At 39.3% G+C, this 27,594-nt stretch overlaps 1 protein-coding gene across 1 annotated transcript; it reads left to right on the top strand.

The window, feature by feature from the left end:
* The first annotated feature begins 13,696 nt into the window (after positions 1-13,696).
* bbc3 (BCL2 binding component 3) lies at positions 13,697-23,080 on the top strand. Its single transcript, XM_036561371.1, has 4 exons — positions 13,697-14,068; positions 15,460-15,721; positions 18,098-18,306; positions 22,831-23,080. Exons 2-4 carry the CDS (start codon positions 15,472-15,474, stop codon positions 22,930-22,932), a joined length of 561 nt encoding a protein of 186 aa, XP_036417264.1. The 5' UTR covers positions 13,697-14,068; positions 15,460-15,471; the 3' UTR covers positions 22,933-23,080.
* Positions 23,081-27,594: the final 4,514 nt, after the last annotated feature.

Raw genomic sequence — 27,594 nt, 5'->3', positions numbered from 1 at the left:
CCAAAACAGACACACCAGTCGAGGAGCGGGCGGGGTTTCGGATACTTCTTGGTAAAATTAGTCCTTACATGGTGATGGAGACGTTTTATCTGTTATGAGCCTGTAGAAGGGTTAACGTCTTCTCAGTGTTATAGTTGAGCAATATACCAGAAAGACCACTGCAATTAACTGAGAAGGTTGTAAGTCTAGTGTGAAGCTAAATCTGGTAAACTAACGATTCAGTCTATTCTTGCTCTCATTTCAGAGGAGAAGTTTTGAATCTTGCAGTACTCAGAGCTGAATACAAGGCTGGCAACATGCAAACAAACAGTTCAGGCTGAGATCTGTTGTAGCATTTGATAAGGGCAAGAAACTCGATACAGGTGCAGCATCACCTCTTGAAGCAGGGTGATGTCAGGAGGATGGCATTGCTTTGTATCCCCCAAACACAAGCTCGGTAGTGAGGGAGATAAGACACTGTACCGGCCCCACTGCCCAATATTTTGACCCACCGGTGAGTCAGGGGGTATCAGGTTCGAGCCCTGGCACAGACGTCCTACTGGGTTTTGTAAACACACACTCGGCGGTGACCTAATTGTTGTGACAGTCCAACAATTAGCAACAAAGGAGCCCAGGAGAGCTAAAGAGAAGCACGCTTTTCTTCCCCGTGTCACAAGAGACAGTGACTCATCAGGACTGTATGAAAAGGTGGAGGAGATTTTGTAAAAGAAGAGATAGAAATCTGTAAAATGTAGAAGATGATGGAGTGCACAGGTGTTTGAATCCTTTTTTCATTACATAATACAGACATTCTGGAAGTTGAAGTTTATTCACACTGTACACAATGTTTATTCACATCATTTCAGTATGATATAAAGAGGAATTCCATCAGTTGTTCAAAATTGCAGCATAATTCTATTAAATAATTGAGATGAAAACAGCCTTTCAGGGTGGTTTGATTCAAAGTGTTGCACTATAGTGAAACTTACCGATTCAGACTTCTTTACAGTGAGCCAAAGGCCTTGATGTCTACAACACAAATATAGCTATTTTTAACTATCCAAAATGACCAGTAAACCTACACATCTCTTCTGAGTTTAGATGTGTGATGTGACATCACTTTTAGAGGCATTAAATGCTTCAGACGTCTGGTTCCTGTCACCACTGCTGCAAACGATTATGACTCTAATGACCTTTTAATTTTCTGGTCACTTTACAGATAACATTTAGCTGTTTCTATCCACAACTTTGACAACAACGCTTTTGGTCATGCTATGTGACAGGTCATTCTCAGCCCCTTTGCTCTGGATCCTTTTTCGATTTAGTAAACAAAACACCTGTGGCCCTTGCGTGCTTAGCCAGTTGCATCAACTCAGCCGACCTCACTTCAGTCTGCTATCAGTTGTCAGACAGACCACAAGCTACACAGTGTGCTACTTAATTAACTTTGTAAGGTAAACCTGAAATTAAATGTGCAGAGCAGGTGAAGTCAGAGTGATCAAAATACCCAACACTGGTTGTTTAGCTAAATGTATATGAGAGCCTGCAGGCAGCTGCAACTGAAGACAACTGAAACCTCACATTCAGCTTTACTTGTATTTAAATTTCAGCAGAACTGAATTAATGCATGTGTAAAGGAAGTAGTAATCCAGGGTGAAACCATAATTAAGGCTTGCAGTCAGGGATTGTAGCTAGAACTTTCAGAATAGGGTGACCAGAGATTTTATTGGGATGGCACATTGATAAGGAAAAATGAAGATAATAAAATAACTTTACTGTATTAAAATTGGTGCATTGTTTTTTTCTCTGTACATTACTGAATCTGTCCATCAATACCACATGAATACAATATTACTTCAATACAACTACTGCCAAACGTAAGCTGAAAGACAAAATTGTGCCAATGTAATGCATTTTCATCATTCATGGGGCAATGATATATTTAAAGTAATTTTTTTTTCAATGCACAACGTTACCTTTTTGCATAAGCATTAATGTTAGAGTTAACATAGACAGGCCATAGGAGTTATTCATTTAAGTTGCATTCACTACATGTTATATATGAGTTTAATGATAAAGCTAGCCAGACAGCACTGTATAAGCTAATCTACAACATTTGTATGTATTCAACTGTAAAAAGACATTCGTATGATAAATGATTATAGCTGACTAATTTTTGATAGTTAACTCATCTTAATATCACATGGTTGACTATCACAGAGCAGCACTGCTGAAGGGACATTAGCAAGATATGCTAATCATTCATTTAAGCATATCAGGCTCTCACAATGGATTGGTAACTCGCCTGGTGGCAGATTTTCACCATAATAAGCATAACTGATGCTTTATTCATGATGGCTATTGATGATGGTTGACTGTCTTACTTTCCATATCTGGGGTGGTCAAAAGGGTGGCCATACTGCATTCCAGAGTGGCACTGGCCACCTCTGGCTACCACTTGGCTATGCCTCTGCTTATTTGTCCAGAAGTATCCAGACAGTCCTTCTAATTAGTGAATTCAGCAACATAGATGCACAACTGGGAGTACACAGCTTATATAATCTACATAGAAAAGCACTGTCAATAGAATGAGACACTCTGAAGGAGCTGCTCATGCATGAGTCCAATGTCATCACACTCAATGCCAAGCACCAGCTAGAGAGGTGTAAAACTCCCGCAATGGACTGTAAAGCAGTGGAAGCAGAGTGATGGAGGACTATTGACTATTTGATGAGTTGGAGTGGTGTTTGTGATCCTCCAACTTCAGTACCTGACCTCACTAATGCTCTTGTGACTGAATGCAATAAATTCCTCACAGCAATGTTTCAACGTCTTGTATAAGGTCTTCTCAGAAGAGTAGAGACTGTAGCACAGAGGGGACAAACAGCATAAGAAACCAATATTTTAGAAGAAACATTGGATAAGCAGGTGTCTACAAACTCTTGGATATATAGTTTATGCAACAGATTTGAAATGACTGAAAGTGAGAACTATAATTTTTTTCAGTTGTTTATGAGAACAGACTGTGGCCTCAAGCAGTTAACATTGTACTTTAATTACATGTTGTTTTTTTATTTACTAATTATTGATTTTAATTACATTACTGCATTGTTTTCATATTTTGCAGCTCAAACTGAATCTTGCTCAGTCAGCTGGAAGGCCCTCTGGGATGGAAAACCCCACATGCATAAACATGACATTCCTCCACATTATGTTAAAGATACTGCCATGAAAACAAACCATTGTTATCCGGTCTGTGGGGGTCACAGTAGGTCACAAAGGCAACAGCTGGAGTTGACAACAGTCTGTCAGAGCCGCCAACCCCCATCAGTACTGACCCTCCTCTTCCACAGCCCTGCTCAGTCCACGGGCATGTGTGAGCTGATCCCTGATAATGATGATGAGGTAATGCCTGAGGACCCCTAACCTAAAGCCTCTGTAACATATGCATGACTGACCATCGCTGAGACAAGCCGCTTATCTGCTGCTTATACAGACGTGAGCTTTAACTGTCCAGAGAAGCCATGGAGAACTTTAGTTGATGTCATTAAGGATATGACTGAAGATGTGAAACCCATAGGTTGCTTGTTGCATGGAATAGAGTGTATGCAAATTCTAAGACACTTTGCAGCATCTCTTAGTGCACAACAGGTGCCATCATTACTATGGAGCTACTTATTAGTTGCACTTACTTATTTTTGCCAAAATTGGCAAAGCAACGTTTCTCCATTTTGTATACTGGTAACAATAATTCAAACAGAAATGTCACTATTGATTATAGGAACAATAGAGTAAATAATTAATAATCTACAGATTTAATCTGACAATTAATTGAGTAAAGTGGCCAATAAAATGGCATTTGTAGCTCTTAAATGATTCTAGATCAGCTTATTTTGGGAGAATGATAAATGAGGAAGGCTTTTAAAAAGACTTCATTGAAAAATATATAAAATATGTGTCAGAATTATATATATATAGGTTCTTCTATTGTGTGAAGCTTGACATCGTAACAATAGAAGAACCCTTTTTGGTGCTATATGGAACCCTTTTCAAAAAGGTTCTATACAGAACCATCTACAGCACATTGTCCATCAATCTGAAGAACCATTTCACAATGCAAATAACCCTTAATCATGCAAAGGGTTCTTTGAGTGTTCATGGTTCTATATAGAACAATTTTCTTTACTAAAGAACCCTTGAAGAATCATTTTTAAAGAGTTTCAGACAAAAGGTTATTGTCCAGGTAAATTTTAATCCCCCAAGGTACAAACAATATAAGTGTACCCTCAAACGTACAACTTGATCCATAAAGTCCAATTGTGTACCACTGGAAGAGGAATTCCAACGATAGAACAGAATATTTTGATGTGAAGTGAAAAAAGTGAAAAAAAAATCCCACATTTTACAGTTTAGGCCAAAATTGTACCTCAAAACTATTGTAAAACAATGTCTCAGATATTTAGCAAAGTATACATAACCATTTCATGTAATAGCTTTCTGATAGGTAGCTTTTAGGGGTGTTAAACGCTTTGAACGTCTGGTTCCTATCACCACCACTGTAGAAAGCCCACAGTCAAGGCAGCGTGTATGGAGTCATGTGCAATTCAATATGTTACAGTTATGTTCTCTACACTAAAAAAGGGCGCTGACTTTATTTGATTTAAGTTTATACATCGGTTTCACATGAATAAAATACATTACATCAACATTGCTTTTTTCTTTCATGTCACTTTTGTCAAGAGTTAAGTTGAATATTTTATTCACGTGGAACCGATGTACACATTTGAAAGAAGTTAAGAATGTTATTTCAGTGTAACTAAAGGTGCTGAAGCTGTATCACCCCAGTGACAGCATGTGTGCCCTGAAAGGTAGTTTTTTCTAAGAGTGTAAAAAGACCAATTGAACTGAACAAATGGATTATTATTATGCAATTTGCCTATGAATACAGAAGGAAAATTGCAATCTCTTAATTGAGTAATTGTGAGAGCCCTAATTCTAGACTTCCTTCTATTTTTTTTATAAATCTTGAACTTAAACTTATTTAGTCATAAGCGCATGAGCAACCATGATCAGGTTTGATTTGTGCAGTTAGGCTTTTCATTAAAATGTTTACCAAAAGTGTGCTCTCAGTTCTAGTTGCTTTCATCGTCCCTCAAATTTTCCACTGACGGAAGATGTTAAACTACAACTGGGTTTCAGGAGTTCAACTTGCCCACCACATAGCCGGAATACACCCTTGACTGGTTCAGAAGGTAGTATGGCTTGTTTTTCCATTTATATGCAGTATTAAAATCTCTACCTGAGATCTCTACCTGAGAAATGCATTTTGATAATCACTGTCAATGGGGTTATTTCTTAGAATATACAAGCTGTTGTTTGTGTTGGTTTTCTTTTTATGCCATGTGTTCTTATGTCAGCCCTTATAACTGTTTGATGAATTTGTATGAAATTTCACAGCACAATAGAGCAGCCCACCATATCACATTCCAATTTCATACCCATATACTTGCATTATAAGCCACAAATACAGGGCAAGGCAAAGGCCAAGCCTCACACTGATAGGCCAAAGGGTGGCGCTTTCGTAAACACATTTTCTGAAGCTCATGTTTGCTGAGTGTATGTAGTATATTTTTGCAAGGACAGAGCTTCACAACTGACAGGCATTACTGGAAGTATAAAGGTATCATAATAAATATTACCTTAAGACACATGATACAGATTTGTGAACATATTCCCCATGAAAAATCTAGACACTAGAGCTATCTAGATATCACCTGCATAAAAAAAGATTTTATTTTCTATTGGTATTTCTGTCTAAACAGGGAGAACATACACCAGAGTCCACAGTAATTTACCAAATCCTATATCCAAACATGTTGGCCAATCTTTCCATGTTTTGTGTCTATACAGTATAAACTAAAATAAGTGGTACACTCTGAAAAATATGGTTCTTCAAGGGTTCTATAGTATATAGTATATAGAACCATGAACACTCAAAGACACATTTTCATGCTGAAAAGGTTCCTTGCATGGTGAAATGGTTCTTCAGATTGATGAAGACTGTGTTGTATAGGGTTTATATAGCACCAAAAAGGGTTCTGCTGTTGTTACGATGTCAAGAACCCTTTTTGGTGCTATATAGAACCTCCATTTTACCAGGCAAAAAACCATTTAAACATGCAATGGATCTTTGATTGTTTGTGGTTCAACATAGAAAGAACCCTTGGAGAACCATCTTTTTTTAAGAGATAACTCTAAGTTTTTCAATCCATTAAAAACCAAGGGATTCAGCTTTTGTCAGTGTTGGCAGAGAAGAAGCAAATCCTCAAACACAGACAGGCAGATAACAGCTTAATGTGGTTACCACAGAATAAACTATGTATACCATGATGTCATGTAATGTTTTGCATTTGTGATCAATGTAAACACGTATAAATGAAACTGAGGTTGACACTGAAGGTGACCGAAACCAGCCTGTGTCTCTTCCTCTCACTTCTGTTTATGGAAAGAAAGTTTTGTAAGAAAAAAATAAGACACCCAAACAAAGAGTGAAAAATTTGTGCAGTGTTTATATTATTTAACTTCTGTTATAAACAATGAAAGCAGCCTACATGAAAAGGTTCTGCCATTAGTTCAAAGCAACATTTTCTTTGCTCTAGATAATATTGTCGCTATTCAAAATCGCAGGTTCTCTAAGAATATCTAAGAATACATTCCTCAAATGTAATGTGATACTCCATTAATTAGCATGGTATAAACTACCTGTCTAAATCACAACTTACTCACCTTGGGCCACACTGAGGTGTCAAGTAATCTCAAATAAACTTGTTTATGTGGTTTCACCAAACATGCCTTACATTTCATTTGGCCTGTCAGAAAATTAGCCCATCACTCAATAAGAGAAAAGAAATATTTTTATACTATATACAAATTGTTACATTCTTAAAATTCATAACCATTTCATGTAATAGCTTTCTGATAGGTAGCTTTTAGGGGTGTTAAACACTTTGAACGTCTGGTTCCTATCACCACCACTGCAGAAAGCCCACAGTCAAGGTAGTGTGTATGGAGTCATGTGCAATTCAATATGTTACAGTTATGTTCTCTACACTAAAAAAGGGCGCTGACTTTATTTGATTTAAGTTTATACATCGGTTTCACATGAATAAAATACATTACATCAACATTGCTTTTTTCTTTCATGTCACTTTTGTCAAGAGTTAAGTTGAATATTTTATTCACGTGGAACCGATGTACACATTTGAAAGAAGTTAAGAATGTTATTTCAGTGTAACTAAAGGTACTGAAGCCGTATCACCCCAGTGACAGCATGTGTGCCCTGAAAGGTAGTTTTTTCTAAGAGTGTAAAAAGACCAATTGAACTGAACAAATGGATTATTATTATGCAAATTGCCTACAAATACAGAAGGAAAATTGCAATCTCTTAATTGAGTAATAGTGAGAGCCCTAATTCTAGATTTCCTTCTATTTTTTATAAATCTTGAACTTATTTAGTCATAAGCGCACAAGGAACCATGATCAGGTTTGATTTGTGCAGTTTTTTTTTTAATTTTTACCAAAAGTGTGCTCTCAGTTCTAGTTGCTTTCATCGTCCCTCAAATTTTCCACTGACACTGATGTAAATTATTACATTCTTAAAATTGTATTTTTAAAGTATTTTAGTCACAGAATAAAGTGCAATTTTCTAAAATTGAAAAACTCCATTTGAAACCTGCCTACTTTCTTTATTTGTTTACTCTTTTGTCTTTTTTGGCTGTCAGCCCTCTACAAACATTGCACTTTGGCCCCCCATGACAAATAGTTTGGACACTCCTGTCTTAGTTAAACAACTATGTTTGGGTTGAGCAGAAAATTTGTTTTTGCATTTTTTTTGTTTGTTGTTTTTGCTGTGTATCATGCTTTTGACTATTGCATTAATTTTATACATTATATTATTTCCCTCCTTGTTCAATGTTTTAATCATCTTTATTTTCTGTTAATTGTTCTGCTTGTTTTCAATTTCAATTTAGTGTCTATATATAGACTGTATACATTGGGGAGCGAACCTGAACCTTGAACCTGTGTTAACAGTGTATACTTTTTATCAAAAAATGTCCATGATATGGGTCATTTAATGTATGAAAGCTGCTACTGAAATAAAGCTTATATTATTATTATTATTATTATTATTATTATCTAAACAGTTGTAAATGGAGCTAAAGCCATCCACTGCTTTGTGTGCTGGAGCTGTGTGTTTTGCACGTAAATCATTTTCTCGGGTCTGTCTCTCACCACCATCCCATTACATTATGAGAAGAGGCAGCTGCTGCCCTGTGCCACTTCAGCCACCTCTGACAGGCACTGTTTAGCAGGCAATTACAGTGACAGCAATGAAAACTAATTTGTGAAAGTAGAGTGAAGGAGGGGTAGTGCTGGAGATGGAGTTCTACTTTAGCAGATACAGGGCTGGGGGGGGTTGTAAGATAATGGATGATGTCATTGTGTCAGACTAAACTTGAGCTTCACTCTCTCTGCACACACAACCGTGTGGACTCCTTCTGTTATGGTTACGAGTCTAGCCATCACACACACAAACCCTCAACCAGACAAACACACGCTGTCGGACCCATTCTCTGTCCTCCTGAAAGTCTTTAGCTAATAAATGACTGACAGTAAGTTCATGTGACAGAGTGTCAGGATCAGATATTTGATCTGGATATTTGTGTTGAACAAGTGCACAGCTAAGGATAATCACCTTTCACGGCCTGAATGACTCATAGTGAAGAAGTATTAAATACAATACGGCTTAGGCGACCGAATGCCGACACACTTAGATCATCACATTTGTGTACATGCATGTGTTTATCTTAGTAAAGCCTATTACTCAGCACTGGCCTCATTATCCTTGCATCACAAAGACCACATTATATCTGTGCAAAGTGAGCATACAACACAGTAGAGGAAGACAATATGTCATACAATGACAATGACAATATGTCAATATATCATGAAATATTGTTTTTCTGATGATTGTTAAAGGGTAATTCCACTGATTTTTCAACTCTTATACATACTTCAATGGCCTGAGACATAAACAAAGTCATTCAGAGCGTTTGGTTGTTAAATGGTAAATTGTAGAGAAACTACAACCACAAACCAGCTCAGATTTCTTTACAGTGGTGGTGAAAGGAACCAGGACTCACAATGTCTACAATACAAACATAGCTATTTTATTTACTATCTATTTATTATTTATTTACTCTTAGCCTACATGTCCAGGGTCTTTCCTGCCTGTGTGTGTGTGTGTGTGTTTGTGTTTGTGTGTGTACTCAGCCTACACCTACACAGTTTTTATATATAATGTTGATGGTAAAAATAGTGGTAAATCTGAAAAAAATACATTTTCTTTAGGGATTCGTTTGCCATACAGTACCCTGTATTTTTATTTTTGTGTAAATGTTTCGTGTGTGTGTTAATAATATCCCATATTTTTATTCTATATTCCACATACTACACTGCACTAAATCCAATTAAACAAGACTAATTATGCTCACTTTATAATTAAACATGCACTTTATTCAATGTCCTTAAAGTACTGATAAAGGGACATTCCACAGATTTTCCATTTCTACATAATTGGGACATTACGATTTAGTCATTCAGAGTGGTTTGATGTGAAATGCTCCATTCTAGACAAACTTACCCAGTCAGAATTGTTCACTGTGATGGTGACAGGAACTAGATGTCTGAAGAGTTTAATGCCTCTAAAAGCTCCCTCAAAGAAAGACATTACATCAGAGAGCTATGAATACACCTGTCTAATGCCTGAGATATTATTTTGATTTAATAGGTTTTGGCCTAAAACTTTTTTTTTCAAAATACACTCCTTGTGGAAAAGTTGTTATGAGGCAAACTAGTCCTTAAAGAAAACTTTTTTCAGATTTACCACTATTTTCATGTTATCAGTTTCATTTATAAAAACTCAGAAGACGTGTAGGTTTAATGGTCATTCTGAACAGTAAATAAAATGGCTATATTTGTGTAGACATTGAGATACCTGGTTCTTATTATCACCACTATTAAGAAATCTGAGTCGAGAGACTTTTCTACAAATCGCCATTTCACATCAAAACACCCTAAATGACTTTGTTTACAACTTACGCAGAATTATGCAGGAATTGTGAAAACGGGTAGAGCTCCTCTTTAACTAAACACAATGCATTTCAATTTGACTCTCTGCACTGCTGTGTTTCATCCTCACATCTGAGAATAACTGTGTGTGTGCAGTGTGCCTGCCCAACTGTTCTGTTTACACACTTGCTGGCCTTGTTATTTATTTCTGTCAGATTTATTTTTTCCTCTAAAGTGGCTATTTTTAGCCTCATTCCATGGAAAGTAGATGTAAGTAAAGGTAGATTTACATGTTGCTGCCATGCACTTCTATGTATTTCTATTCACAACATTCAACATTAATTTAAACTATGACTTTCATTCCTTCCTAATCTTTTTAAATTAATTTATATGTAATATTAAGTCCATAAATCTTAAGAGTCATTAATGTTGTTAATCCACTGCAGCCAAGCAGCCCTACTGCATGTGCATGTGAGGTTGCTGGCCCGGACATGTACCTGTTTTGGGGATTCCCCCTGCAGAAGAGCTTCCTCCGTCCCACACAGGGTCTGCAAAGCAGCTGCTGTTTCCGACCGACCAATTCGATTTAAATGCAACACACAACACCAACAATACAACACCCCCCAACACCCCCCCCCCACCCCCCAACACACACACACACACACACGCATACACGGACAAAGGCTTAAAGGGCAAAGGAGCATTCATTGGGGATTTCCACTTGCTCAATTAGCATAACTCAATTAATGTAAGAGATATTATTATCATGTAATTATTGAGATTAAAGTGCTTTTTCAGCATTTTAGTAACTTAGCATAGCCCATCCAGTTGCTATCTTAGGCCAAATGCAAACTGATGGGATTTTATTTCACATGCAAAGTATAAAAATGTGAAAAATGATTAACAGGGAATAAAAACAAAAATGATTTCACATTTTATAGAAACCTGGTTTCTCTAAGAGCTGCATCACGCCCAGCTATTCGCTAGGACCTTAAACTTGACACTTACGTATAGTCCTTCTGTAAAGCCCAGGCATAGTCTGTTAGTCTAAAACCACCACAGAATAGATTCTGCCTACTCATTTGCCACTTTAATGCCAATTTTCAGGAATCTCAGCTACAACAGGCCTGCATGTAAGCCTGGAATGTTTTAAGTAGCCCAGAAGATAAGTCTTGCTATTAAAGTTCGGTTAGTGTACTGAAAGCTAAATTCTTAGCTGACTCTTTGTTTCCACAGACCAAAAAGAAAGCAGAAGTCTAAAAACATAAATAAATATAAAATTGGTGTAAGTGTTACATCTATAACTGTACCCCTTAATTAGATTGAAGAAACAATTAGATTTAGATCGATTATATCTTGAGTCATGACACTTGCTCCAAACTGCTGATTAACACTGAAAGGGTTTGTGGCTCCACCGCTGTCATTATTTTTGTTTATCATCTAGTGATTTAGCCACAAATGCAAATTTTTTTTCTCAGAATATAATCTGATAACACTGGTATTGAGTGTAATAACTGACTTTGTAGGCTGTTGGCATTTCAACCATTTCAGACGGCTCAGACATTAAGTTCATTTAGTAGCTTCGATTAATGTTTCAGAGTTCGTTTGCACTGGTAGTACCAAGCCCCTAAAGAGCCTTTGCGAAAAAAGAACATTGTGTTCCCTTGCAAAGCGTTTGCATTCACTCACAAAAGTTTGGCATTTCCATTTAAAATCCACTGCATTTGCAAGGGAGCACAAAATTATTAAGAAGGAACGCAAAACATTTGCAAGGGAACGCAAAATCATTACAAGGGAACCCAATACCATTACTGTGTTTTTTTAACCACGGCCCTTGGAGGCTCTGTACTGGCAGTGCTGCCACCTGTTCAAGATTTTCCTGGACTGCACAGATTTTGGTCTGGAAAAAAAAAATATTCCATTACTGGAAACAGTTGGGATAGGCTCCAGCACCCCACCGCGACCCAGAAGGATAAGTGGTTTAGAAGATGTATGTATGTATGTATGTACTGGGAACAAAATGACCTGGAATATCAGAATTTTCATAAGTTAACATTTCTTATAAAGTCTGTTATGTCTTTTCAAACTATACAAAGAATAGGTTTATTAAGGGACTATTGTTTTTGGAAAGGTCTACTGTTGGTGACAAGTTCAGGCACTAGGCAGCACTGTGGTACAAAAACAGAGAAGATGAGGTTCTGTAGATGAGCACCTGTCCCCCACAGAGTGAGTCATGGGCATATCTGTCCACTGAATTTAGTAACATGGGGAAAGGGGAGTCCCACAGCATAGAGCATAAAATTGGGCACCGAAATGCCCCCCCTCTCCCCCACTTAAAGATGGCTCTTTAAGGGTTTTTGTAATCGCCCTGCTTATATGATTTGCATGCTTATATGATTCTTATACGATTCTTATATGATTATATATGATTCTTTGCATGGCGATATGTTCTCCAGATTGAAGGAGAATGAATTTAATTGAATGTTTTATATAGTTCTATATAATACACAGCACCAAAGGGTTATGCTACACTCTTAAAAAGGTGGCTCTTTTAGGGTTCTTTAAGAAATAAAATGCTTCCATATAGAAACATGAACACTCAAAGAACCATTTGCTTGATTACAGGGTTAGTTTGCATCATAAAAGGGTTCTTCAGATTGAGGGAGAATGTGCTGTAGATGGTTCTATATAGAAGTATGTGGAAAAGGGTTCTATATAGCACTGAAAAAAAATCTATTATGACACTCTTTAAAAAGATGGTGCTTCAAGGGTTCTTTAGTAAAGAAAATGGTTCTATATAGAACCATGAATACTCAAAGAATCCTTTGCATAATTAAAGGGTTCTTTTCATTATGAAAGGGTTCTTCAGACTGATAGACAATGTGCTGTACATGGTTCTATATAGAACCTTTTTGAAAATGTTATGATGTCAAGCTTGTAATAATAAAAGAACCCTTTTGGGTGTTACATAGAACTGTCTGTAGCACATTCATGCACAATTTCCCTCAATCTGAGGACCTCTTTCATAATGCAAAGAACCATTTAATCATGTAAAGGGTTATTTGAGTGTTCATGGTTCTATACAGAACCCTTTTCTTTATTTACGAACCCTTGAAGCACCATCTTTTTTAAGAGCGAAGCTTACCATCGTAACAATGAGCCCTTTTTGGTGCCATATGGAACCTATTTCACAACAGTTCTATATAGAACCATCTACAGCACATTCTTCATCAATCTAAAGAACCTTTTAGCATGCAAAGGGGTTTTTGAGTGTTCATGGTTCTATATAGGACCATTTTCTTTACTGAAGAACCCTTGAAGAAACACTTTTAAAAGAGTGTAAAACTCATGAGTCTAAATACAAATCTTGCCTTTACTAAAGTAAAGAACCCCTGAAGAACCATCTTTTTTAAGAGTGTAAATGTGAGCACGGCTCTTAATCAGCGAGAAAGCGCCAAAAATGTGTGACTGTAAAGCGGCGACGCTCAAAGTGTTGTGACATTTCAAGAAGAGGAAACATTTGTAGCAAGCAAACAAAAAAGAGGGAGGAAGAAAAAGTAGTAGTTGGTGATAATGAGCATGTCAGGACTTGTTGTGGGACTGATGGAGAGGGGCGTGGCCTCGCGAGAGGCCGTGACGGTGGAGTGAAAGGTGCTCGTGTCATTACTGCTCCTACACCGACAACAACAACAACAGAAGCCGCCAGCCGACTCTTCTTTTTGGGCACAGCTCGGATATTGACGACACTGACGACAATCGCATGACATGCGCGGACTAACTCGGCAGCAGATCCTGTGAAAGAAACTGGAATAACATTGTTGTTCGTGTGGATCAAAACATGCGCGCTGAGTAAGCGGCACTACTTTCCGCAGAGAGTGTCCCGCTAGCAAGAGCCGCATCGGTAAAAGCTGAGCACTGGACTGATAACTGCCGATTCCTAAACAGCTGTCTGTAACAGGTAAGAGCGAAGATGTTTTGTCAGTGGAAGCACTGGCAGGCCTATTTTGGCACGCATGAACGGTGAATCATTCTCGAGTTGTTCGGCAACTTAAGGCTTGCTAACTGTGGGTCGGTGTGCCACCTCCTCGCTCCAGACTGCTAACGGTTAACGCTAAACCGCTGTCAGACCACCGGTTTCTATCTGTTGTGTGCTGTGTTAGTCACAGTTCTTCTTTCTTCTGATCTTGAAGTTAAGCAGCTGTTATATAGGTGATCTACCGCTGGCATTTGTTGTGCTGACTGACTATGTAGGCTGTTTATCTGGCTCGATTTCAGTTATTCTGCAACTTCTGTCAGTGTCTCAGGATTAGTGTGAAGGCGGCACCGAGACAGGCCAGTTTGTTTCGTGCAGCGCAGCGTAAGTCAGTCTAACTGTCAGTTTCCAGCGAAGCTATGTCGGTTTCCTATTCGCCAGCTTTTTGTTCGAATTTTCCCGTTCCACCTTAAATTCTGCAGCAGTTACATTCTGGCGCCTGAACCTAGATCGTAACTACTGAGCCGCTGCACCGTTTAAGGTGGAACGGGAAAATTCGAATAAGAAGCTGCCTTCAGCTTCGTCAGTTTCCAGCACGTTTCCCCACTCTTTCCTGTCTACACCCGGCGCTTGTGCACTTGTCTCTGTTTAAAGTCTTCTCAGGCGCTACTTTTCCAGTGCTTCATAATTTCCGTTTTAGGCAGTGCCGTTGAAGCCAAACGAGCCCGCTGATAAGATCTCGACAGCGATGTTGCAACGTGGAAATGTCATCCTCGCGCCTCCTCCAAATGTCGCCTCGCGACACTTATTACTATTTCTGCATGTTTCTTATTACAAGAGTGGAGTGGAATTGGTCATTTTGTCGACGCCGTGGGTGCGATTATCGCGACCGTGTCGTTCATATCTGTTGTTATTCTGTGTTTCTAACCGCCGTCGCCTGCACGGATTTGTTTACAAACAAGCCGCACGCGCCGCGGTACTGCCGCCTAGCGGCGGACCAGAGAAGTGTAGGCTAATGGGTTCACTCAGAAAAAGAGGAAAACACGATTTTTACCAAAAAAAAACCAAAAAAAAACATTCTTTTGTCTTTCTCAGTTACCACTTAATGCCGTGTGCATTTGCTTCATCTGTCTGTCTGTCCTATATTTTCACGAGAAACGGTAGCTTTTGCACTTTTTCTTCACTAGAATTCACAGCAATGCTTCCTCAGATGGAAACCTGATTCTGTTTTGGTTTGATTTCTTAGACCCCTATCTATCATAGATCTTTTATCATAGCAAGTCTAAGTTAAATATATATTCATACATGTGACATAAGCTACACAGTGCTGGCTGCTACAAAAAGATTTATCTTTTTTATTTTTCCGCTCACTGCAGGTGGTGTTTGTTATGGCTCGGCCGCAGATGGACAGCAGGGCGGACAACCAGACTCCCACGGCGCCACAGAGCTGCAGGATGGAGGTGCTGCGTCGGGACGCCTGGCCCAGCGGAGGCACACATCCACCCTCTCAGGCCCGCCACCGGCATCGGACCATGGCCACTCAGACCAGCCCTGTACTCCTGCCCCATGCCCGCACGCAAGATGCTGTGAACTTGCCCAGCACCAACCAGCAAGATGGCCCACTCAGAGACAACACAGGTACGGCAGATTACTGAGCATGTGCTGATTGCAGGTCTTTCGGCTTTTTAATCTACTCTTCTCTGTTAATATGATGTGATTTCCTAACGTGTTTACTTTGAACACGGCCTATCAAAGCTGAATATTTAGTTTTACCTCATATGTGTCACAACAACAAGAAAACATATAGGAATATATTTAACGCTTAAATCATTATTCCTTGTTACTCCAATCTAACAAATTGATAGTAACCCCTTAGCGAGCTTAATTCCATTGTAAATATGTGTGAAACTAATGCAGTGCCCTCAACAGTAAATGCAGCATTGTGCTTCTGTTATATAGTGATAGAAAACACAGCAGCACATGGAAAGCTCCAATTCTACATGCTGATACATTTCACTATACCAGAGATCTTCAAATCCGGAAATTGAATCCAGTTTCCAGGCCTGGATTTTGTAGCCACTGGTAGGTGCCCTTGGTGGCCAATCAACTCCATCAGCAGTTCAATTAACTACCAGTATTTACAAAATACAGGACTTTAAACTGGATTCAAGGTCCAGATTTGAAGACCTCTGCACTAGACCATGCACACACTCAAACAACTCTGGAGATGGACTTTAATGGGTTAAAATCTCTGAGCATATAGTTGGCAACAGCTTAGGTATGACTGGTTAACAGTGGCAGAATTGGTTTGTGGAGCGTTTGGTGGGTTTGCTTCAAGGTCGAGGCTCCAGGAAGTGCTCCCCCCTCTCGCTCTGTGGCCGAGTGTTAGAATACAGAATCAGAGGCATGTTGAGACTTGCCCTGAGCAAGTGGCTTCCCATTGAACTCGACCAACTCACAGCCTCAGCCGGTCCCACTGCACTGAGCAGTGTCCTTTCTGTGTTTTGGTCCTGCACTAACTGTCAGCCATATTTTTGCACCGTTTCCCACATTGTTCCGTTTTTCGGTAGCCTCGCTTGAACCCTCCTAGCGCTCCTCTGTCGGCACCCCCTTTTTAAAGGATGCAGGCTCCAGGTCCCTCCCCATGCCCCTGCTGTCCACCCTATCCCCGCCCGCCCCTCATTCCTGTCCACCAATGGCTGGGACCCATCTCAGGCTGCACAGGCTTACAGTTACCCTGGCAACAAGCCAGAACACCACAGCTCTCTCTAGCTCTGTTAAGTCACCTGCTCTACGGATCAGCACATTCTCCTGGGTAGCAGAGCTCATCCCCACAGCAATGCGTTTCCTGTGCCTGTGGAGCTATTTGTGAACTACGTTAAAGTCAAGACTCATAAAACAAACTAAAGCATTGTTTGTTTTATGTGGGCTGAGCACGCCAGCCATCACAGGCCTTTTCTTGGTCGACTGCACATCCAGTTTGTTGGCTGCTTAAAATTAAGCCAAGTATCTTTCTGCGTAGTTACTGTATTATAATGTAATTATTACCAGTAATTGTGATGCATCTTTGGTGGATTTTTCTCTGTGTGATGCTTTCTCACCTCATTTCATTTGGCATTATTTGCTTACGTTTGTTTACATAGATTAAAGGCATCAATACAATACTCAAGAATATTTTTTAGTTGAAGTTTTCTAACCAGTCAAACAACCTGTGTTAGCTATTGTTTTTAAAAGATGCACTTTCCAATACAGGATCTTGCAAGCTCCCAAAACAGCAACCAGACAACATCAGATGTTATTTACAGTAGGGCAGGCGGGAGATGCGTCCATGCAACACACAGATACCACCAGCCCACATATTCTAGACTTATTAAGAAGATTAGAAGAGATTACAGTCAAACTTTGAAGGAGAAAATACAAGGTTGATGGCGGTGAGCCATGAGGTGCCCTTTAATTCTTAGAGACAGGGGCAGGGATTGGAGCAGGTTTGAGGGTTTACTTTCAGGCAGGAGCATGTGACGTTATGGGTGGGGGATGGGCTGGTTTTGGAGTTGGCACGCAGCTGCCATTAGACAGTCAGCCTGTTCATCCCTGTGAATTGGTCATTCACTTGGGTCAGTGGGTTGCCAAGCAGGGCCACCACTTTTCTATAGTTGATGTGACGTTGTAAGGAGTTAATATTGAGAATTGAAAGAAATATGCACATAAGTCTAAATAGGCCATAGTAATGCCATAAAATAGTTTTTAAACATAGGTTAAATTTAAGAACCAGCGAGTATGAAGAACATTTTTGTAGTTTTAAAGTTGTATAAAAGGTTTAAACATTCTGTTTCAATTAAAGATTGTATTCCCACCCTGTCCTAATGACAAGGTGCTCAAGCCTTGTAAACTTTGCGTAACCTTAATAAATCTTAACAAATATACCAGTATTCAGCCTTGGAATTAAAATCATCTGATTGCATTTGTCAGGAATTAGATGGCCGCTAGACAGTCATGTCATGTCTTCTGTCTTAGGAACTGAACCGGAGCGGTCCTCTCCTGCCGAGACGCAGCAGCCTCTGCATGATCTCATGCCTGAAAGCCACAGTTCCTCAGCAGACTCCAGCCGCAGAGAATCCCCTGCTGAGGAGGAGCCCACGCCGGAGGAGCAAGCCATCCACAGAGTGGCCATTCAGCTGAGGACCATAGGGGATGAGATGAATGCAGTTTACCTTCAGAGAAGGGTGAGGAGCCTGTATGTGCTTAACAGTAGATGACCTGCACTGTACATGGTGTTGGGTGTGACCAGGCGTGTGTGTGTCAGTGGCAGTGTGTGAAAACGTATGTAAGTGTGTGTGTGTTTGTGTGCGTGTGTGTGTAGCCTCCAGTGGCTTTTCTAGTAAATGGATCAGTGCAGTATTCACCACGGCTGGTGTTGTGACTGGAGTCAAGTTTCCGGTTGTGGTTGAACCCAATGCCCTTCTCTCTCAATCTTTCTCTCTGCCTCTCTCTCTCTCTCTCTCTCTCTCTCTCTCTCTTTATCTATCTATCTACCCCCTTTACTTCCTCTATTTCTGTCTCTCTCTCTGTCTTTTTCTCTTTCTTCCTCTGTTTCTGTCTCTCTCTTTCTCTCTCTTCCCTTCCTTCCTCTTTCTCTCTCTGTCTCTATCACTCTCTCCCCCTTCCCTTCCTTCCTCTCTCAATCTCCCTGCTGTATCGCGTGAGGAGTCAGTCATTGGAGTAAACAGAGGCTAATCTCTCCTCCCCCACACACACCCATCTCCCCCTCCTCTCGTCTCCTCAGACAAACACACATGATGTCATCACATTACTCCACTACTCACTTGGTGCACCAGCCTTCATGAGAAACACACACACGCCTGCTACATGTTTACATTTACGCGTTGTTTGCCCAGGACAGCACAAACGAATACAGTACAGCAAAAAAAAAAAAGTGATGTATTGAATTTACTTTCTTATATTTACTCAGTTTAAACATGTATGTAGTTTCCTCATGAATAAACAAGTTATGTTAACATAATTGTTAGCAAAAATAAGTAAACGGAAAGGCAGGATTTTGTTGGCATCTTATTCATGAGGGAAAGATGGACAGTACTGTGCAAAAGTCAAAGACTCTCCTTGGTTTATTTAATTTCCAGTCAAAATGGTCGTCAAGTCCAAGTTATTCATTTTTAGCAGTTATTTCTGAGTACATTAGATGTAAACAGCCCACTTAAGGAAATGGGGAGTCAAAGGAAAATAACTGGAAAAATAGATGCTTCCAGCACTGGAGTTCAAAAACCTACTAAAAGATTTAAAAAAAATGTAGACCACCAATCTGACACCATCAAATAAACAGTACAGCTTTCATCTTTGATAGAGGGGAGAAAATCAAGCTCCACTCTTGCTTCAGATCTGAAGAAATCAGCAGTTCTTTCTGTCCATCCTTCCACTGTGAGAAGACAACTCAGCGCTATGGGTCTGAAAGGATGTGTAGCTGTCAAGAAACTGTTACTGAGAAAAAGAAAATAGACAAAAGAAAACTTGAAAATCAAACAAGAAACTGCTGGTGTTCTCAGAATAATGGACTGACCACCTCAGAGTCCAGACCTCAACGTCATTGAATGTGTTTGGAATTACTTGGATCATAAGAAGATGAAAATGCAATGGACTGAAGTTTGGAAGTATAGCAATATGCCCCCGCAGATTTCTTTAAAAAGCTGAAAGCAAGTCTGAATGGATGGAAGCTGTAATAAAGGCAAAGGGTGGACACACTAAATAACTAATACATTTGATGTTATGCTCAGTGGTTGAGGCTTATGTGTAATTTTCTGTTAAATACATGTTTCCTGATGCTGAAAAAAGAATAACTTGTATTTAATGGCCATTTGACTTGGGTCTCTGACTGTTGCACTGGCTTTTGACTTCTCTACTGATGGAGGGACAGTTTGCAAAGCGTCATAATCACATAATATCATAGCACAGCATTGTTTACCAGTTTCACTGAGACCCTTGGCCTCGCGCAAACACATACAGCCACCTGCACAAACACACACAATCTCACTCAGACACACACGTAAAGTCGTAAAATCAACTTTGTTGTGGGGCTTAGCCAGCTGTTTGTGGAGTCACCTGGAGCAGGCACCGTGACATGTTTTGTAGCCCCACTGAACTCTGATACCGGTGCACTTTTACTGTGCAAGGGCGTTGTTTACTTTGGAACCTGCAGAGAAATTACGGGGACTTCCTCAAGCAGTGTACATCAACAAAAGCTGTGTGCGTGCGTGCGCGTGTCTGTGTCTATAGGGGAGTGCGCTTCCACCACAGGCACATGAGATCAGCAGAGCACAGCTCACTACCCCCTCCCCTTTTCACTACTCAATAACTTCTCTCTTGCTCTCTCGTTCAGAACGGTCTGTGCCGTCTTCTCACTGATACTCTCTGGAGTCAAGGGTTATTTGCCTTGTATGACAAGGACATGCAAAGAGATAAAGAAATTGTTACATTAGCAGCAATAAGTGATATTAACAGTATAGACCATAATATACACTGTAATCAAACTGCATTCTTATTTGTGTGTAATTATACAGACAACAATGTACGTGGACAGTACGAGACAGGGCTGTAATATTACAGAACAGACAACTGATATAAGAACTATTATTATGTAAATGTGCTAAGAAAGACAATAACAATAGTGTATCAGAGAATATACAGTAGTTGGCAGCAGGTTGTGAGAGGTTATAAACAGCAGTAAAAAAATAAAAACGCATAAAGTCATATGCATAAGTTTGAATAACCCCCGTCAAATGACATATTTTGTTAGTTCGTAGTGAAAATAGTTTAACATATTGGAAAAAATTCAATATAAAATATAAAAGTGTCATAACTTTCCACACGTTATGTTTTACTTATATTAAATTCAGCAAATAACAGAAATTCTGTTGAAAATGTGGATTCTAAACATTCAGTCGATACCACATTCGAGTTCATGCAGAGAAGAGATCTCTCATTATGATTTAAATTTGATTAGAGGTTATTGTTGTATGAACACTCTTTTTATGGAAAGACAGAAGTGCAGACTTGAACCTGTCTACACAAAATGTAAATTGAATGTAAATGTAACCGATTATGTAAATGCATTTAAATGTAAAAGCAGAACAGCAATAAAAACCCAAGATCTGTGGTTAATGAGAGCTAGTACCGTTCACTGATGTGAACCATTGAACTTAGATAAAAGTAGTACATTAAAATGCATAACCATTCTCATGTTATAAAATACATGACACCAACACAGTTTTCTTTTTTGATTAAATAATGTATACAAGTAACTTAAATGCTCTTGTTTAGTGTCAAATCTAAGTTTCAGAATGAGTACTTGTTGTCTAATTGGTAATTAACAGTCAGCAGCCAGGCTGGGTAATGATAGAGTGGACTCTGTAGTGACAACTTTAGCAGAGAGCTGATGTGTATCAGTTCACAGCCAGTGATGTGTTGTGCCGTGTTCACAGTTGTCTAAAACTCCTGCGTTCTCACATGACCCGTGCCGGTCAGTGCACTTCTTTTCAGTCACAGTTTTGCCGCCTACACACTGACTGCACGTATGCCCTGCTTATTTCAGTGTTAAGTGTTTTATGGCCCACTTTTGTTATTGTAGATGTTATTCATCAGCTTTCCATTGCCCCTTCCCACTTAGTCCAACTCCTGATCTCTCTATCTGTGCCCCCTCATTGTTGAGAGGAGTTATTTTTAGAGGATGACTCACAGCAGCTGTTTAATAGCACCTCACCAGACTGTCGTGCAGACGTTGTCTGTCTGGCTCTGCCTTACAAATGCATACACATACTCAAAAACTCTTCATTGCTTTGTGTCTTTTTAACGTTCTCCCTCTTTCTCATACACGGGGAAGATACATCTTTTATTAGCAATGTTCTATTTGGCAGCCAGGTTTATGTTCTTATCAAGAACTTGTTTTGTGTCTTGTTGTTTGTGATATTTTGTTTAGGGACTGCAGTGGAATAGTTTTGAGGCACTGTTTTAGCTAGATGGCTAAATTAGTCAAATGAGATTTTATTCGAAGTTGCTTTACTGATAATTGAAAATCACTCTTGAGGCTGACAACCGCTCAGTAATCACAATGAGAACAGAGAATTGCTCTGAGCTGCCAGCTGATGTTGTCGTACTCTCAGTGGTCACGTTTTGACTTCCACTAATAATGGCTGAGGTGTTTAAATTGCTGTGGTTAGGGTGTAATGTAAACTGTATTTTCATCGTGATCATAATTTTTGACTCCCTCAATTAAACATAATTGTGGTATTATTGAACTTAGCTGTTAGCTAGTTGGCTAACGTTAGATATCATTTTTATCGTCTCTGGGGTATTAAATTATGTAATGATGTTTTTATTGACCTTGGCTAAAGTTAGCTAGTTGCTAAAGTTAGTAGTTAGATATCATTGTTTAATGCTTCTGGTGCATTAAATCATATCATTTTGATAGACTTGCATTTCATTGAGCTTAGCTAAAGTTAGCTAACTGGCTAACATTAGATATTCCTAATTCCTTTAGATATTTTATTGACTCTGGTGCCTGAAATCATATCACAATAAAAGGCTTATGTTTCTGGCAAAAAAAAAACCTTTATGGTTTTAAACTGTGATGGTATATAAATAGCATTTAAAGGATGCTCTCATATTGTGACCAAAGACCAGTTTTATTTTGATTATCACGCAGCCCTTCTCACTCTTTACATTCTTTCTGTGTGTTTCAGAATGAGGACCCTCAGTGGCAGAACTGGAGAGGCCTGTATCGTGGTCTGGTGGCCTTCCTTGCTGACACCATCAGCACCCTCTACCAGCATGGGGTCAGATAAACGGGTATATTGGCCACTTCGGGGGCGCTGGCGCTCCCTAACACATCCACTAATGAACTGCACTGGCTCGGGGACATTTCTGCAGGACCAGAATGCATTTTTTTGTTTGTGTTGTTCCTGTTGTACATGTTGTACATTGTACTGTCTCTTTTTTGGGAGGAGTTTCATGTAGCATGTGACTGAAGTGTGTGTCCTGGTGGGGGGGGGAGGAAAAGTCTGTGTGCCTCTCTGGATCTCTAAACTGTGAAGCACAATCGCTTGGACTTTTTGGTGTTCATACATTTGCTGACATCAGCCTAAAGGCCTGGATACTCGGAGGAGTCGTGTCAGGTCAATCTGTTTTAGGTGTCTTTCAATGGCGTGTCAAACAAAGTGTGTCTGATAGTCTCCAGTTCAGTTAAATAACTCATGTAATTTGCAAGAATTCGATCTAATTCTATATATTCTGTATATTATCACTGTCGAAACAAAACCTTGTATCTAAAAAACGGTATTCCACGTTATTTTGGACGGTATTCCATGTTATTTTGGACTGTTTCAATTGGTCCGTTCATCATGTGACAGTCACAAAATGTAAAGGGCAGCTGCTACTTTCTAATGGTATAAAATATAAAATGGAAAAAAGTTGAGTTAAAGAAATTTACAAGGCTTTACTATGACGTGACAATATATTCCATATATAGAATTATATTTGATATATTCCAATATATATTTAAATTGTATTCACATTGTTTTACTGTCATGGCACATTCAAGTATCCTTGACTCCCTACCAGTTGACCAGCATTAACTAATCTTGGCATGTCCTTTTGTTTATAAGACACCAGTTTTGTCTCACAGCCAAACGTCAAAAATCAGAGTATCCAGGTCTCTAGACAGCACTAATTGGATGGTTGGGTTGTGCTGTAGCTCCTCAGGCACTGAAATGCTGTATCTGTCATAGGACATGCTCTTAGCTGCCTTACAGAGCAATACTGCTGCACAATCAAGTCACCAATGGCACACGGAGGCATACCCACACACCGCTTAAGGGAAAAAAGGGTTGTACTAAATGTGACTATCAAGAAGGGACAGGCATTTCAAACACGTCCTTTACACTGAACGCAGTGTGGCAAACGTGCCTTACATCACCCTTAAAAAGCCTACACATGCTAGTTTCACAACAAGGGTGATGAGTGAACGGTGTGTGGGGGGTCTAAGGTCAGTGCCTTGGTGCTCCCACCTGTATCTACACTTTGGCAAAATTCTCCACTCATTTCAAAGATTGGTCACCTCCAATGGAGGCACCCAGATTGAGGCCAGAAGCCTTGTGGTGAGGCCAGACCACAGGTTCTCCAAATGGCTAGGTAGCAGTGTTAATATTTGTAACAAAACACTTGTAAATATTGTGGGAGGAAAAAAAAGAATTGGCTAAAGACAAGAGATGGAAGGAACTGGCCATTCTCTTTCTGATGCATTGTCTATAATTTGATGATGAAACCTTAAAGTACTTAACAGTTCCTTGTTTTTTGTTTGAACGCAGTACGACAAGTTTAATTGTTTTTCCTGAGCCGTTTGGACCAATGCTGGGAGGTAAAGAACGTACTTAAATCCAGTAGATATTTAACTGTTCAAAAAAAAGTACCTAGATTTTGATACGTCCTTTTCTTGAGAATTTAAAAACAGGTTTCGTTAGTGAACATTCCCCTTAGAAATATATGATATATCTGTGCCTGAGAAACGAAGGTGAGAGGTGTAAGCTATTTATTTTGTATGTCCTTTACTTGGTCCTTAGTGATAAATAGGGGGTGATCTGAAATATTTGGTTTATAAAGCGATGTTAATGTTTAAAGTTATTTTCATGAACTGTGTTTTTTTTTGTCTTTAAAGCAAGGCTTGGGGGGTTTCAAATGATCAAGCAGATTGAATGAGCATGGAGATATAGTTTTCTTACCTGGGAACCCATACTGTATATTTCTGTATTTTCACTGTTTCTGTGTAATATGATCTGTAACCATCACCCTGAACAAAACCACAGAAGAGCAAACCATGTTGAATTGTTCTGCTGTAATTCAATTGATGGTCATTATTTTGCTGCGGAGAAGTTTATACTAATTAAAGAAACTGAGCCAGACTTTTTGTACTTGAAAACAGACGTTTCAGACTTCAATATGTGGAGATGCATCATTGTTTTGGGATGGTAATCTCTCTGGGGCCTTCAACTACATGACTTGTTGCCATAGCTCTTACATGGACATCAGGTGCATATCTAACATAGGTTTTGTTCAAAGAGCTTCCCTTGCAAACCACTTTTGTACTGTCTGTGGGTAAACCATGTGAAAACCTTGTTAGCACTCATCTTTTCTGTTGTCCTTTTTATCTGGGTACTGTATCTCCGAGCATACTCAGTACTAGAGGTCTCCTCGTGACTGCCTGTCTCATGACTTCCTGAATAAAAGCAGTGGTGGAGGCCACTCGGTGGCCATCCTGTGGCTTTTTGTGGATAAGTGTGTTCTCTGATGCACTCTCACTCTGAGGGAAAGGCCTTAAGTGTACTGTGAACATCACACTACGCTCAAGCTCAAGTCAATCTCGTTTTGTAGCCTTGTACATTTGCCGTTTGGACTTTTTTCTATGTGAATTTTCTATATGAATTTTTCGTATGTTTTTTCTTTGCCTTTTTAAAAAATAAATATAAGAATTCTAACCAAATTTTTGAGTCATTTGCTTCATTTAAAGTGTATGCTTTATCAAAAGTGCACTAAATTATATGTTGCTTTGGTTTAATCAGGTTGCTTTTTAGTCAAATACTAGGTTGTATTTGCAAGAGGAGGAACACTGTCCTGTAGAAATTAGGCAATAATAATAAAGGAATTTTAGCCAAAACTCCATATATTCCTAGTGCAAAATCCCATTTAGGCATGAACACTTTCTTTAACATGTGATGAGTCTATCTGGAATGTAAAAGTACAATGTTCATGTTGAAAACATTACCTAATCTAGGCCTTTATACTTCAAACAGGCAAGACCGGCTGTACAATATAATCTTGAGGGGTTTTGTGCACCCATTTCCTCATTCATGATCTGACTTCCAGTCTATCAGCTGTCAACCTGTTTTTGTTTATGCACCACAAAGGTATCAAATGTAAACATTTCTTGTGACAAAACCAGCATAGGCCATGTTGTCCTTACCTGGTTCTGAATGGAAAATAACCAATCAGAGGTTCCTTTTTCTTGAGTTAAGTCTGGTGACAGTGTTATGATTGGTCATTGCTGATGTTCCATTACTTACAGCCAGGGGAAATAGAATGCTTGGCCAGGGGAGCATTGCCGTCTCATGGTGGGGGGTCCTTCAGGATTGCAAGATGAAGGTTTCTCCTTAATTAAAAATGGGGTTTATCACTCTGTCTGTAATTAATTCTCCATTTTCTTAATCTGGGGAAAAGAGCAGTGGTCTTAATCAGTCATGGTCTCTTTGCAAGGCCTTGACTGTTGTTTTCCTTTTCACACATCCCTTCATTTTGTTTATTTGACCACCGTCACTGGCGATTGAGTAAAGCGTATCATATGCCGAGGTGGGCAGTAGCTAATTACATTTAATCAGTCACATATACTGAAGTAACACAAAGAGATCTGTTCTTCACTATTTTCATATAATACTTTTACTACAGATATAACGCTTTTATTACTTGTACAAGTATTTGTCAGGAAAGGAATTCTTCTCTGTAACAGTTAAATTTTAGCCATTAACATTTAGTTATTTCTGTTACGTTGACGACAGCATCAGTACTGGTTGTGATTAGTCACATCTCTGACATTTGAGGTGTAGCATTTTATTGTAGACAAACATTACATCAGAGAGCGAACAGTTTCATTGCAGTTCATCTGGCAACAACCGAGAAGGACTTGTATTTCTTTGACCTGGCATTATTATAATACACTCAAGTTGTTTTTAGAAAGGTACTTTTACTTTCATTCTAATTTCATAAAGAAAACAAAACGTTTACTTGAGTATGGGTTTTGGCTACTCTACCCACCTCAGATCACATGACAAGGACCTAGACTGAGCAGTCTAAACAAAATGACACAGGGCTCAAGACTATGGGTACCCAAAGTTTTTGTTGTGGCGGGCCAAAACGACATTTTCGAGAGACAGAGAGTGAGAGAGGCCAAAAAGATTTTTTGAGAGAGACAGAGAGTGAGAGAGAGAAGAATAAAGAAGGTAGAGAGGTTTCAAATCATGCTTTTAAAAATGTATTTTGTAATATTACACTATGTGTCTCTATGTAGTGTATAGTTAAGAGTGCAAGGCTCTGAAAAAAACCAATAAATAAAATTTTAGTAGAAACATAAGAATTTATCAGAAGTTATTTATAGTGTAAAAATATGTTTGTTCTCTCATGGAGTGAGGGGGTGGGGTTAGGGTAGCTTTCTGGCAGGCCAAATTAAAAGTCCTCATGGGCCAGCTTTGGGCAGCCCTGCTCTAGCCAAAATATCTATATGTGGAGTAAAATAGTTGACTCTGCAACAGTAAAACAGTTTGTTTGCCCCTGTCTGTGCCACCTCTGCCAGTATTTCCCTCAAGTGTCTCAACCACCTGAGAGAAACAGTTGTGTCTAGGGCCACACCCCCTTGGCACCTGTCTAGCCGGTCTAACAAGATTTCTAAAGAGTAAACGCTAGTC

The sequence above is a fragment of the Colossoma macropomum genome, unplaced genomic scaffold (genome assembly GCF_904425465.1).
Source record: "Colossoma macropomum unplaced genomic scaffold, Colossoma_macropomum, whole genome shotgun sequence".
Lineage (NCBI taxonomy): Eukaryota > Metazoa > Chordata > Actinopteri > Characiformes > Serrasalmidae > Colossoma > Colossoma macropomum.
Note: the sequence above shows the minus strand (reverse complement) of the source record. Positions and strands in the feature narration are given on the sequence as shown.